We start from the raw sequence: 12,705 nt of genomic DNA on the forward strand, positions 1-12,705 counted from the left end.
TGATATGCTGAGCCATGCTGGACAGGAAAAATGTAACAGAGATTCCCCTCACTGTGTGGGTTTTTGCTCAAGCACACACCCCAAAAAAAGGATTTGATTTAGTCAAGTGAGTTAAACTTGAATGCATGGCAAACGTTGGGTGTCCAGACTCCTTTGCATGTTAACTAGAAGATCTTTGGAAACCATGTGAATACTGGCAGACTCAGCCTACACAGAGCCAGAGACACCCCACCATGACACATTTCTAATTACTGATTTTATTTTCCCAAATTAGTGAGTTATAAGTTTTGGAGTGGGTACACGACGCCGTAGTTATGACCTTACTTTGACTTTTCGTTCTGCTTCCCAGTTTGGATGGGCATTTCAAGCAAAGTTAATATTCAAAGTCGCTGGCAATCTTCAGATAATATTTAAATAACTGTACCACACACGCTGTCTCGCTTCACATGCAAATAAACACAGGTCCTCATTTACCTTCATTAGCCTTTAAAAAACACTAAATGATGATAACACACCGTGATGCTGCACAGGGAGAAGGAGGAATGCACCACAGTGCACAAGTGGTACAGAGTAGTGGAGGACTATGGAATGGGGTGATTAAAATAAAATACTGAACCATCTGATTAACAAACACATCAGTTTTATGAATTATTGTATCTTAACTATGCTGCATTAATACAATACGGATATTGCCTTTAACTAGAAAACAGATTCAGTACCAGATCAGGTGTTTTTAGTGGCATTTGAATATATAGTGATAAGGGCTGTGAAAAGTTTTTAGTCATGATAAATCTCACAATTTCTGCAGTTTGTCACAATCAGATCCTTTTTGTCACATTTTAAAAATCCCAATATTTTGTATTCAAAACGTTTTTTGCCATTTTGTCTTAAATGAGGGGTAACTGACTTCCTGTTTGGATGCAGACCTGCTTTTTTAGGTGGAATTTTAACATGAACTTAACCACAAAAAAGGAACTTGTTATGAGTTGAAAAGGAAATGTGTGGTAGCACAATATGCAGATGACTTTTGACTTGTCCACTGAGATTTCTGTCGATGCTGCAAGACTGTAGTGGCTTAACCACAGTACTCTGAAAGGGATTATAAAGCATGCTATTAATGCCAATAAAAAAAGTTAGTGCACTAATTGTGGGGTCTTAATTAATCTCGATGAAGGCGATTAATCTTAACAGCCCTAGTATGGATGCATATGAATAGAAGTGTATACTGATGGCCACTCTACATAGCAGCCTCCGCCATCAGTGTGTGAATGTGGAGTGAATTTGTGGGTAAGTGGGTAAGTACAGTAGCTATAAAAGAGCTATAAGCCCATATCCATGTACTCATGCTGTCTTTTTGGTATTTTGTGGTAGTTATCAAGTATGTACAGTGCTTAACAAATTTATTAGACCTCCACCCAAAGTAAGGTTTATGCCACAGCTGCCCTAAATTAACAGTATTGGTAATTACCAAAATCATTTTTTTATGTTTCTGCAATGGTTAATACACCAATATGTAGAAGCTCTTTAACTGAAATGATATTATTAATGCTAAAATATAATTATTATTGTTATCCATGAATTTTCAGATTTACTGATTTACAAAAAAACTGAAAAAATAGTAAAGTACATTAATATTTCTTGATTAATATGTCAAATTATAGTTATTTGCTTACATTCTTGAACAGAAAAATGAGTTTTAGTGGTTGAATGTTATGCTTGATTAATTTCTGACTTCTCAGAGAAGCCCAGTGAGCTGGCTCAAATTTGGGTGAATTCAGTTTGAAATTCCTCATTCCTGTTCAAAATGGTAAAACATGGAGAGCTCACTGAAAATGAAAGAGTCCACATTAAAGCACTTCATGATCCTGGATGGTCTCTGAGACAAATATGACGGGTGGTTTAATAAATTTGTTAAGCACTGTATGTAGATGTGCTACAGCAGTGATAATCAACTGGTGGCTCAGAGGCCAAATCAGGCCCCCCAAAGCTCCCAATCTGGCCCCCAAAAGATGATTAAATTCAGAAAATGTGAGGAGGAAATAAAATAAGTTTTACGACGATCCACCTGTTAGCCTTTATTGGTAAATATGATGCATGATTTATACATACTTATCAGTCCAGGCCTGATTAAATCTGTAGTTTTCTGCAAAAACTTTCCACTTCAGGCTCTTGGGGAGTGCAGGTGTCCAGCCTGAGAATCAAAAAAGCATACCAGTTTCCTGCACATATTTCCCACCAATCAGGAAGCAGCATATTAGCATCAAACCTGGTGATCGATGACATGGCAGTCTCTAAAATACGTAGCTAAAATGTTTAAACGTCCCCTTGTAGCTGGCTCAAGTATAGACAATAGAGACTCATCTCACTGCTAATGCCTAAAAAATTACTGTTTTTAAAACACAGTTATTTAAAGTCTGGCTTTCAAAGTCTCTCCTAAGATGAGAATTTGGCTTGATAAAAATGTAGTTGTTAACCCCTGTGCTACAGTCACTCTCTGGCAGTAGAACAATCATGGTGCCACTTAAAGGGATATTTCAGTATTTTTGTAGTTCAGTTGTATAGGGTACTTGGCAATAGTAGCGTCATTAGCCTGTAGTGATTTTTGTGTGCGTTGCCCATTGTCCACGGTTAGCCAATTTCATCATCTATTTTTTGTCACATGACAGCATGAAAACAAAAATAAAAATTGATTTTCACATAGGGTACAGTGGACGCTACAAGACTGGCACTGGTGTTTTTTCATAGTTTCAGCATTTTGTATATTTTTTTAAACTGACAATATATTGTTTTGAATAACACTTTTTTTAAAAATCTTTTTTTTTGGGGGGGGGGGGGGGGGTGTTTTTTGGAGGTCTTTTATCTAATACAGCAAAAATTAAACTTCAAAAATATAGTTTAGGGGCGCAGATGGCCTAGTGGTTTAGGGCGCACCCCTTGGCTGCCCGGGTTTGAATCTGGCCAGTGGCCCTTTCCTGTGTGTCTCTCCCACCGTCTTGTTCCTGTTTACGACTCTATGCACTGTCCTCCTCCATCAAATATGGCACAAAAGGCCCAAAACGTAAAAAAAAAAAAAAATAATAATAATTATTTAGTTTCATTAAATTGAGGTAGAGCAGAAAAAATGATACCACACATGAGCATGGTATACATCTTCTGAGTAGTTTATATTGTCAAAGGAAAAGTATTACCTATATGGCAAAATAGCCAGTGGACCTCTAAAGGTTAAACATGGCACTGGGGAAAGATAAGCTCTACAGCACCACAAATGGGTACAGTTTCTTTGCCTAATATGGCAAGTTTTAGGAAGAAATTGGCCAAAAAACAATGTTGGCTCATTTTTTTCCTATATTACAAAGCTGTGAAGCATTTTAAATTTTCCCCTGAAAGCCTCTGTGTTGCAGTTTGCAGAACCAAACAGCTGAGGTGGAGGAACGTGTGGCCAGAGCGTGCATTACAGAATAGTGCCAAACTCAGAGGCTTTCTGGGGGGAATTATAACGCTTTGAAACTTTTTGATATAGTGTGCAATTGAGCCAACGTTGTTTTTTGGCCTATTTCTACCTAAAATTTGCCATATCAAGTGGAGAAATTGTGCCCATCTGTAGTGGTGAATAGCCTAGCTTCCCCCAGTGTGTGCTGTTTAAAGGGACAATGCTCACTAAAATCACTGGAGGCTAGTGCCACAACTATTGCCAAGTACTTTATTCAACACAGCTTCAAAAATACCAAAATGTCCCTTTTGGAAAACAATATATTGTAAAGATAATATACACAGTTCATGAAATCTTTTATATTTATGAATTAATGACTATTTGAATAATTAAAAATCATTTAGATCCCTGCTCTCTAGTTGTTACATGATCTGTGTTTTTCGCTGATTGAAGTGCCTTATTAGAGAGGAAAACAGATTTGCTTCTTGTCTTTTTGGCATTAAAAAACCCCACTCTAGTGCTTTTTTGTAAGTCAGAGAAACCGTGAAATCGTAACACTCATTTCTACTGTCTCCCTGCTGTCACAGCCCTGTCTTTCTTCATTAGTTTTACCTCAGTAAATCTCCCCACAAGTGACTTGTAGAACTGAGCCAGGAAAACATCAGAATAAAAGCTTTCTGCACAAACGAGACGAAGCTCTCCACCCACATGGTATAAGCCTGACTTTGAAAAAGCTTGTGACCTTCACTGGGGTTATCAAGACAGAAGTTGCAAACATATTCTGCCAACATGGATAAAGATATCTGTTAAAACAAGTTATGACAAGCTCCTTAGTCATCATTTCAAATGTATTAGTTTGTCGTATCATTACTTTCTTTCCATCTGATCTGAAGAACCTTTATCCCAACATTGCAACAATGGTGATATATGTGTTCCAATGATACACAGCCACTCAGTGTGGATTTCATGAGAAAATTATGACTTAAAAAAATATTCTGTAAAAACAGAATGCTTTCAGTCCCTTAAGAATATGGCATGTCAATGCAATTCTGCAGCCTCTTTGAACTAAATTGGGATCAGAAAAACAAAATTGACAAAGAAATAAAAAACACTTTTTGACTGCCAAAAAATAATCCAGGCTGATTTTACCCTCCTTCTTTTTTTTCTTGTCTTATCAAAAGAGAAATATCTTATTTTTTAAAAAGTTACCCTTCCAAATTATCACTTGAAAGAAAAAAAAAAAACATGTTCTGTACTTTTTTTTTTTCTGAGACAAAAAAGTAACAACACTGAGAAAAGATCACAGGAAACTTCATTTTTTGGGTCACTGTAAAAATGAATAAATAGTATAAAATAGTTTAAAATTAAAAAAGAGCCTCTCTCACTTCAGGACATGTCTTGACTAGCTAGAAATGCCAGTGCATTCACTTCATGACACATCAGTGTATTTAGCCACCTGCAGAGACTGGAAGAGCCTTTTCTTTGGCTATAAAAATGACAAATATGCATTTTGTCCTTCATTACAGTCAGTTAAGGCAAGAAGGACACTTTTTTTTTTTTTACTTCATGAAGAAGTTCCAATGTCAATTTTTATTTACATTTTACACAGCGCCCCAACTTTTTTGGAATTAGTGTTGCACATCAACTGACTGCTTGCATGCCAATTATTTCGATAGTCTGGTACTCCTGTGGGCATGTCTGTATTAGTGCCGTGAGTCTCGTGTGGGCACTAAGTAAGTACCTCGAGGTAGTGAAGAGAGCTCGCTCTGAATGCATCGTTTATCCGCTCTGTGATTGATGCATCAAAATCACAATGACAGTCACCACTGGGTGCAACTGCAGGGGAAGAACTGAACATAAGAAAACTGAAATTTAAGCGGGACAAATCTAGACCACTCAAACACATCTTATGATATAATATTGTTATAATATATAGATAATCTCATGGAATAGCAGGGGAAACACAGGCAGACTGAAGCCTGGAAATGTAGTCCAGTCTGGAGCCGTCGAGACACATAAGCATGCACAGATAGACACAACATAGACAGAGACACAGTCAGACACATGTACAAAAGGGAGTCCTTTGCTTATATAACAGCAGAACTTGCATAATAAGGAGACAGAGAGTGTGACAGGAGTAGAGCAAAAGAAGAGAGAAGAGAAACAAAAGAGGCATGGGAGGAAACAAGATAGGTTATCAATGCTGTTTAAATGCTGAGGAAGTATTTACTCATGCTTTAGAAAAATAACAATGATATTTTGATACTTTAGTAGACTTAATAATAAATGCACACTTTTAACATCCCTTTTTAATGTCAATTTGTGCATTTGTAATCCCTGTTTTTTCACTTGGCATTAATCCTGATTCTCACCATGATTTAAAAAAAAACAGGATTTCTTGGTAGAAAAGGATAAAATGGAGCTTATCATTGAAAAATGCATTGATAAAGCTTTTATAATTCATGACATATGAATTAGTTAATATCATACACGATGGGTTAATGAGTCATATAACTTCATTAGCATATGCACATAATCATATTAATTTATTAGTATGTCAGTACTTTGATTGGTTGTTAATATTTAATGCTATTATCTCTGCACTTTACATGCATTATTACTTTGGATTTACTTATGTGACACTCTATCTGTAATGCTAGCTAAATAACTGCATGTACAGATGTGTATACTTCCTTTCTGACAGAATTTTAGTGTTTATATAAAGTGTATTTTTTCTTCTTCTACATAACACTGCAATTTCTAATAAAAGTAATTATAAATAAAAAGAATTAACTGAAAATTGAAAAATGAAATTCAGACATTTCCTTTGAATTGTGCTTTAACAGAATCATTAAAAAAAAAAAAAAAAAAAAAACGAATCAATGAAACAGGCCTGGACAAAATAGATGGTCCCCCTAAAAAAGATGTAAAATCATTTTTACATAGGGACATGGTGTAATTGTAACTAAGGTGTAATTAGCACCACAGGTGTCTTCAAACTTGTAACCAGTCAGTCTGTCTGTTTAAAAGGTGAAAAGCTGTCACTGTGCTGTTTGGTATCATGGTGTGTACCACACTGAATGTGGACCACAGAAAGCTAAGGAGAGAGTTGTCCCAGGAGGTTAGAAAGAAATTATCGACAAGCGTGTTAAAGGTAAAGGCTATAAGACCATCTCTAAGCAGCTTGTTGTTCCTCTGACTACAGTTGCACATATTTTTCAGAAGTTTAAGGTCCACAGGACTGTAGCCAACCCCTCGGCCGTGGCTGCAAGAAGAAAATTGATGACAATTGAAGAGATACCAATGGTAACCAAAGAGTCCAGAGAAAATTCCGAAGAGATTAGAGGTGAACTCCAAGGTCAAGGTACATCAGTGTCAGAGTGCACCATCCGTTGCTGTTTGAGCCAATGTGGACTTAAAGGAGGATGACCAAGGAAGACTCCGCTGTTGAAAGTAAATCATAATAAAGCGAGACTGGAATTTGCCAAAATGCGTATTGACAATCCACAAAGCCTCCAGGAGAATGTCTTTTGGACAGATGTGACAAAACTGGAGCCTTTTGGCAAGTCACGTTAGCCCTGTATTCACAGATGCAAAAATGAAGCATACAAAGAAAAGAAGAATGTGAAACAGGGAGGAGGCTCTGTAAGGTTCTGGGGCTGCTTTGCTGCATCTGGCACAGGAGGTCTTAAATCTGTGCAGGGTACGATTCAATCTCGAGGAATTCCGGAGCAAAATGTGCCGCCCAATGTCAGAAAGCTTGGTCTCAGTCATGGGTCATGGGTCATCCAGTGGGATAATGACCCAAAACACAGGGTCCAGGTATCAGTGCTACCAGGGTAATGGTAGCACCTTAAAATAACTACAAACTTTAGCATTGATGAAGCATTATGCAGCTGTTGGGCCAAAACCTTCTATCTCCAAAATCACCACTTTTCAGGGAATGAAAAAAATTGCTGTATTTTTCCCATAATTGGTCACTGGTGAATAGTTCTTACCTGGCCCAATATGTAGGTACAACAAGCGTTATGCTATAAAGGAGGAGGCCGGAGTGGAGGAGGTGAATCTTCACCACCAGCAGCAGTGTGGTGCATCACTATAAATACAAGCAGGGATAACTGAGACATATGTCATATTTAAATACACTGCTGTGTTGAGAGAAAGAGTTGTGATTGGCTGTGGGAGCTGGGAACTAATAATTGGGATGAGCTGATCAAGGCTGGGCATATGACTACCATGTTACTAATGATTTGTGTATAAGAACATAAGATACATCCTCCCGTTTCTTTTAAAAAGTGACCTAATTTCTTATTATTTGTATAATTTATAAACAGGATGAAATTGTGCTCATCTTTGAAAAATATCTATATCTTCTCTTTGATTTGTTGGGAAAAGGCAGATGTAGTTCAAAGGGCCATGTGCTGTAACCAGCACTCATCTACACCTGAGTGAGACCCTGGAGTTCTCATCATATCTGCATCAAGCTTTCATTACGAGCAGCTGGTGCAGCTCTCCAAAGCCCTGTGCTGGTTATTACTGTGCAAGACGAGAGCCCTTTTTCCCAATCTGCAGCCCCCAGATTGACATATAAATGCCCTCCTCTGACCTTAAAGCTACTGCTTCACCTTAAAACAGCAACAAAAGAGAGAAAGCTAGTGGTGAAAAGAGAGACAATAGGACGGGCTGCGTGAGGAGAGAGCGTCTCCTAAGGGGCCGGGGCTCGTGATGCTGACACACATCCTGCGTGACATCACCGCTGCGCACACGCAGCAGACTTTGACTTATCAAAGCCGCACTCACTTTGACCTGATTGCAAAATAGAGATGCACATATGTACAGGCAGATGCAGAAGGCATTCATAACAATAAATATTAATGTTTACAGCATGTATATGTTTATGATGCAACAAGATCACATTAAAGATTCAGGCTCTGGCAATCAAACACGTCAGTGATTATTACAGATGTTTAACGAGCACAACAGCAACACTAATAGTATCCAAATACAGCCCATGGAGTCTTCTTTATATTTATGTGGAAATGAAAAAAAAAAAAGAAAGATGTGCAAATGCAGGAAAATGTCAGATATTATTTAACATAGTTTTTACTAATTTGTTTAGATAACACTTTGAGGCTACAGCAGAGCTCAGAAACACTCCTCTAATTGGTAGAGCTAGCCTCTTTCAGTGTGAACTCACCTCTACAGAACCTCTGACCTGCACACCGGCTGGATGTTTCCTGAAAAAGGCAGTGAGGGGGAGGGTCGACCAAGTGGGATGATGACGAATCTCTAAAATAAGTGGATAAAAAATCAGCTAAGGCTGGCCTCACACTAGACAAAATTTAAGCCTATTTTTAGCCCTGATTTGCAGGGGGCATGACCCAATTTGAGGCTTGTCACAACTCATTATTTATCCAAATAATCCTCAAGTGTTTGGTTTGATTATATTACTGCTCCCCATAGAGTTGGGGCCTCTCCAACTTGGGATTGTAAATATTAAACATGTTTGACAAAATACCCATAATAGCCAATGAGAACAAGTGGACAATATAGCATCGCCAACCAAATGAGCTGTACCTATACAGCTCACAGGCAAACAAAACTTTTCTTGACTTTTCTTGTATTATTATAATTCCCTTTAAAACAGAATGTAAACCAGGACAGCCAGCTGAGGTCATTGATCATCCTCTATGCTTGCTTTTCTTCTAAAGTCATGTTTGATAAGTCAGGTTCATCTGTGACCGCCTCTGTGTAGTGTCATGGTCTGGCTGAATTGTGTGGTGCAGGATATTTTTAAGCCCCCACCCTCCACCATAGTTAGCAGCAGGCAAAACATATGTCTTTTTCCAAGGTGTGATTATTTTTATTTGAAAGCATACAATGATTTCCACACAAAAACCTAGGCTGTGGCAAAAGGAGTATGGCACCCTTTATTGCCCACCTCTTAATGAGTGGAACCAACGGTGTGATATGACCACATATTTTCGTGTCTCTGTATCAGTAGTAGTTATGTCTGGTGTAGATTCATTGTTAGCCCTACAATTTCCTGGATGTCTTCTCACAACATTTGTCACCCATTTGATGGCAACCTTTGCCCAGTACTGCTCTGGCGTATTTTTTCTTTAACTTTATTTATAAACAAAGTTGGGTAGTTACATTCATGAAATAACTACATTGTAAACATTGGCTTGGCTTTAGCCTTGTGAGCTTAAGCTAAAGCTAACATAGCTATGCTAGCTATGTATCTGACTTTACAACATAGGTTAGCTTTAGCAATATGAGCTTTAGCCAAAGCTAACATATGTATAATAGCTATGTAATTAATGTTACAACATAAGTTATCTTAAGCAACATGAGCTTCAGCCAAAGATAACATAGCTATGCTAGCTATGAAATTAATATTGCAACATAAATTAGTTTTAGCACTACGAGCTTTAGCTAAAGCTAACTATGCTAGATATGTAATTAATGTTAGAAAATATTTTAGACTTAGCAACATGAGCTGTAGATAAAACTAACATAGCTATTCTGGCTTTGTAATTAACTTTACAACATAAGTTAGCTTTAGTGATGTGAGCTTTAGCTAAAGCAAACATAGCTATGTAATTAACGTTACAACATAAGTAAACTTTAGAAACATTAGCTGTAGATAAGCTTTTTCAGCTACGCTAGCTATGGAATTAATTTTATAATATAAGTTAGCTTTAGCAAATGTGGCTACACAGCTGCCCTGTGAGCTTAGCTTTAGCTATGTAGCTTTGATTTCTTTGTAGCTACGTAGTTAATGTAGCTACATAACTAGGTAGCATACACGGCTCACAGAGCTACTTAGGCTAAGCTTGCTGCATTAGAATGTTTTCGTGGAGTTAAAGCATTTTTCCAGTTTTGCAGGTCAGGCTTAACTTTTTACTTTTAGTATCCTAACAGTTAGCTTAACCCTTACCCTAACCCTAAACAGAAGTTTAATACGACTTTATTTCAGAAGTTTTAGCATATCTTTCCATTCTGAAATAGACGTGGTCTAAGTGAACGGTATTTGAGAGTCATCAACCATGCATCCAGACTGTCCTGAATCCAAGGAAATTCCTCATAATCAAATTTCAGTTGAGGAAATAGGATGAAAATAACCCCTGAATTACAATGTAGATAACTTAACAAAAATAAGGTCGCAGTTTCAACACAATGCACTGAAAATACTTGGCCTGGATGAAAGTTTGTCCAATAAGAAGTAGCCCAGGAACAGTTGCTATCAGAGGGGGCTCTCTGATTGGTGGATCAATCAGAGAGGTTTTAAGCGATGTATGAGAAATCTCTCTTTAGTCCCTTCCAAATGAAGTGTTATACACATCATCTAGACATTATTACACTGCCAACAAAGCATGTTGTATAAGCATTTAGGTTTTCTACATTATACGGTTTCTTGGCATTGGCATAAGTGGCATAATTAACCATTCAAACTGTGGCCAGTTCAGTATAAATGTTTGTACAATTTTGTGTTTAAAAGTATAACTGTTAAAGGAATACTCATACAATATTTGACCAGTTTTCTTAACAGCTCACACCCTTTTCTTGCTAAATTGGCTGTTTTTGTTTGTATTCGTTTCTTAACTGTGAGTTATATCTCATTTTTGGTGTAACAAATAACCCACCAGTTTTGTTCTTGCATCTCCCTTCACAAAATCACAATAAGATGCACTTAGAAAATGCACAAACAATTGAAATGCATTTTTTATGTCCCTGTTTCTCTGCGTTTATGTTTTATTTACCTTTGTTGTTCCCTCTCTTTCTCCTCTCTCCTCATTTGCTCCCCTTTTTGTTCTTTTCTCTTCTGATCACAGTTTCAGAACCCGTACGCGTACTCTCCGCCGTTCCGCTTCGGCACAGTTCCAAACGGTTCCACAGAGAGGAACATCAGGAAAAACTACCCCGCCATGCACCAGTACATGGTGAAATATCATCAAACTGGTGTGGTGGATGCTCTTGTCAGCCTTAAAACGGGGTAAGGAAACATTCTGAGTTTGCACAGAGCTTTTCATATCAGTTCAGAAATAATAATTCACTAATGACATCTATCTACTTTCCAGCTCTATAAAAACAACAGTACATATGGGAGTGTATATGGAGGCAAGCCTGTTAGTGTACTTACTCTCATGGATGTGTGTCTGAGTGTGTGTCTGTGACAGCTCCTCTGAGACTGGGGATGAATGGGCTTCCTCACTGGGAACAGCAGCAGCTATTTTTAGCACTGGGCTCTATAATGGGATCGGTGCTGGTGTGTCATGGAAGTGTATTGATGTCAAAAAATTGGAGAGAGCACAAGACAGAGTTAGGAATCACTCAGTTTGCAGTTTGCGGGTCAACCTTGAGAGAGAGCACAAGGACAGATTTGTGAGAGCAGAATCAGGTTTGTGAAAGAGCAAACATTAAAGACGTCACTACTAAGATAAAACTGAAATGCTCATGACAAAGTCGGATTTTAAATTCTATACAGATGTCGAAAATGTGAGAGACTCCAACAAATACACTGGAAATTGATCTATTATTCATTTTTCGATAATAATAAAAATAGACACAGTATCCCTTTAATAACTGTAATGAAAAAAATGCTTTGTAATGTTTGCATGCTTTAACTAAATGCCTTAAACACTCAGTATGCCAAGTTTGGCCACCAGGGGGCTCTCAACCAACAAAAACACTAAATTTCGCATAATGGAAGAGGAATGCGCTGAAAAAGTCACATTCAGATTTGCACTGGAAGTGGTCACAGAATCTGCATAAGCATTGAAAGTGACAGTAGACTGTTTGGAAGGAAGAGGGAGGCCTCATAGGTGGACGTTTTTATGCCACACCAGTGAGTTTGAACTGGCATCCTATTGCAGCCACCATGACAAGTCACGTCTCATCACAACTATAGAAAAGATAAGACTTTCTTTCTGAAAGTTTTAGGAAATCTTTTAAAAACTATAAAACCTCAATTAAAGATACTGTATGTAAAGAATATATGGTCACTTTTTAGATTCATTTATAGATATTTCAGTGAAGAAATTCTAAATTCTTGTAAATGATCCAGGCCTAATTTATCACATAGAGAGCATAAAATGGCTACAACAAACTGTAACATGGGCAGCTAGACGTAATGCAGTCTGTGTTAGGTTAGAGTATGTAACACTTTTATTATTCTTTCTGGAGCACAAATATGCTAGACACAATCCAGCCTGCCATGCCTGATTTAAATACATTGTGTAATATTTAGCCAGTAGCATTTAGCAGAACAA

General features: G+C 37.7%; 1 protein-coding gene across 1 annotated transcript in view; it reads left to right on the plus strand.

Annotated features, from left to right (window-relative positions):
* Positions 1-12,705, plus strand: part of grin2aa (glutamate receptor, ionotropic, N-methyl D-aspartate 2A, a) — a 275,736-nt gene that overhangs the window by 230,507 nt on the left and 32,524 nt on the right. Inside the window, exon 12 of the mRNA XM_041778235.1 lies at positions 11,269-11,429. Coding sequence (XP_041634169.1) covers positions 11,269-11,429 — 161 coding nt within the window. The remainder of the gene's footprint in view (positions 1-11,268; positions 11,430-12,705) is intronic.

This window comes from Cheilinus undulatus, linkage group 21 (assembly GCF_018320785.1).
Source record: "Cheilinus undulatus linkage group 21, ASM1832078v1, whole genome shotgun sequence".
In the NCBI taxonomy this organism is placed as follows: Eukaryota; Metazoa; Chordata; class Actinopteri; order Labriformes; family Labridae; genus Cheilinus; species Cheilinus undulatus.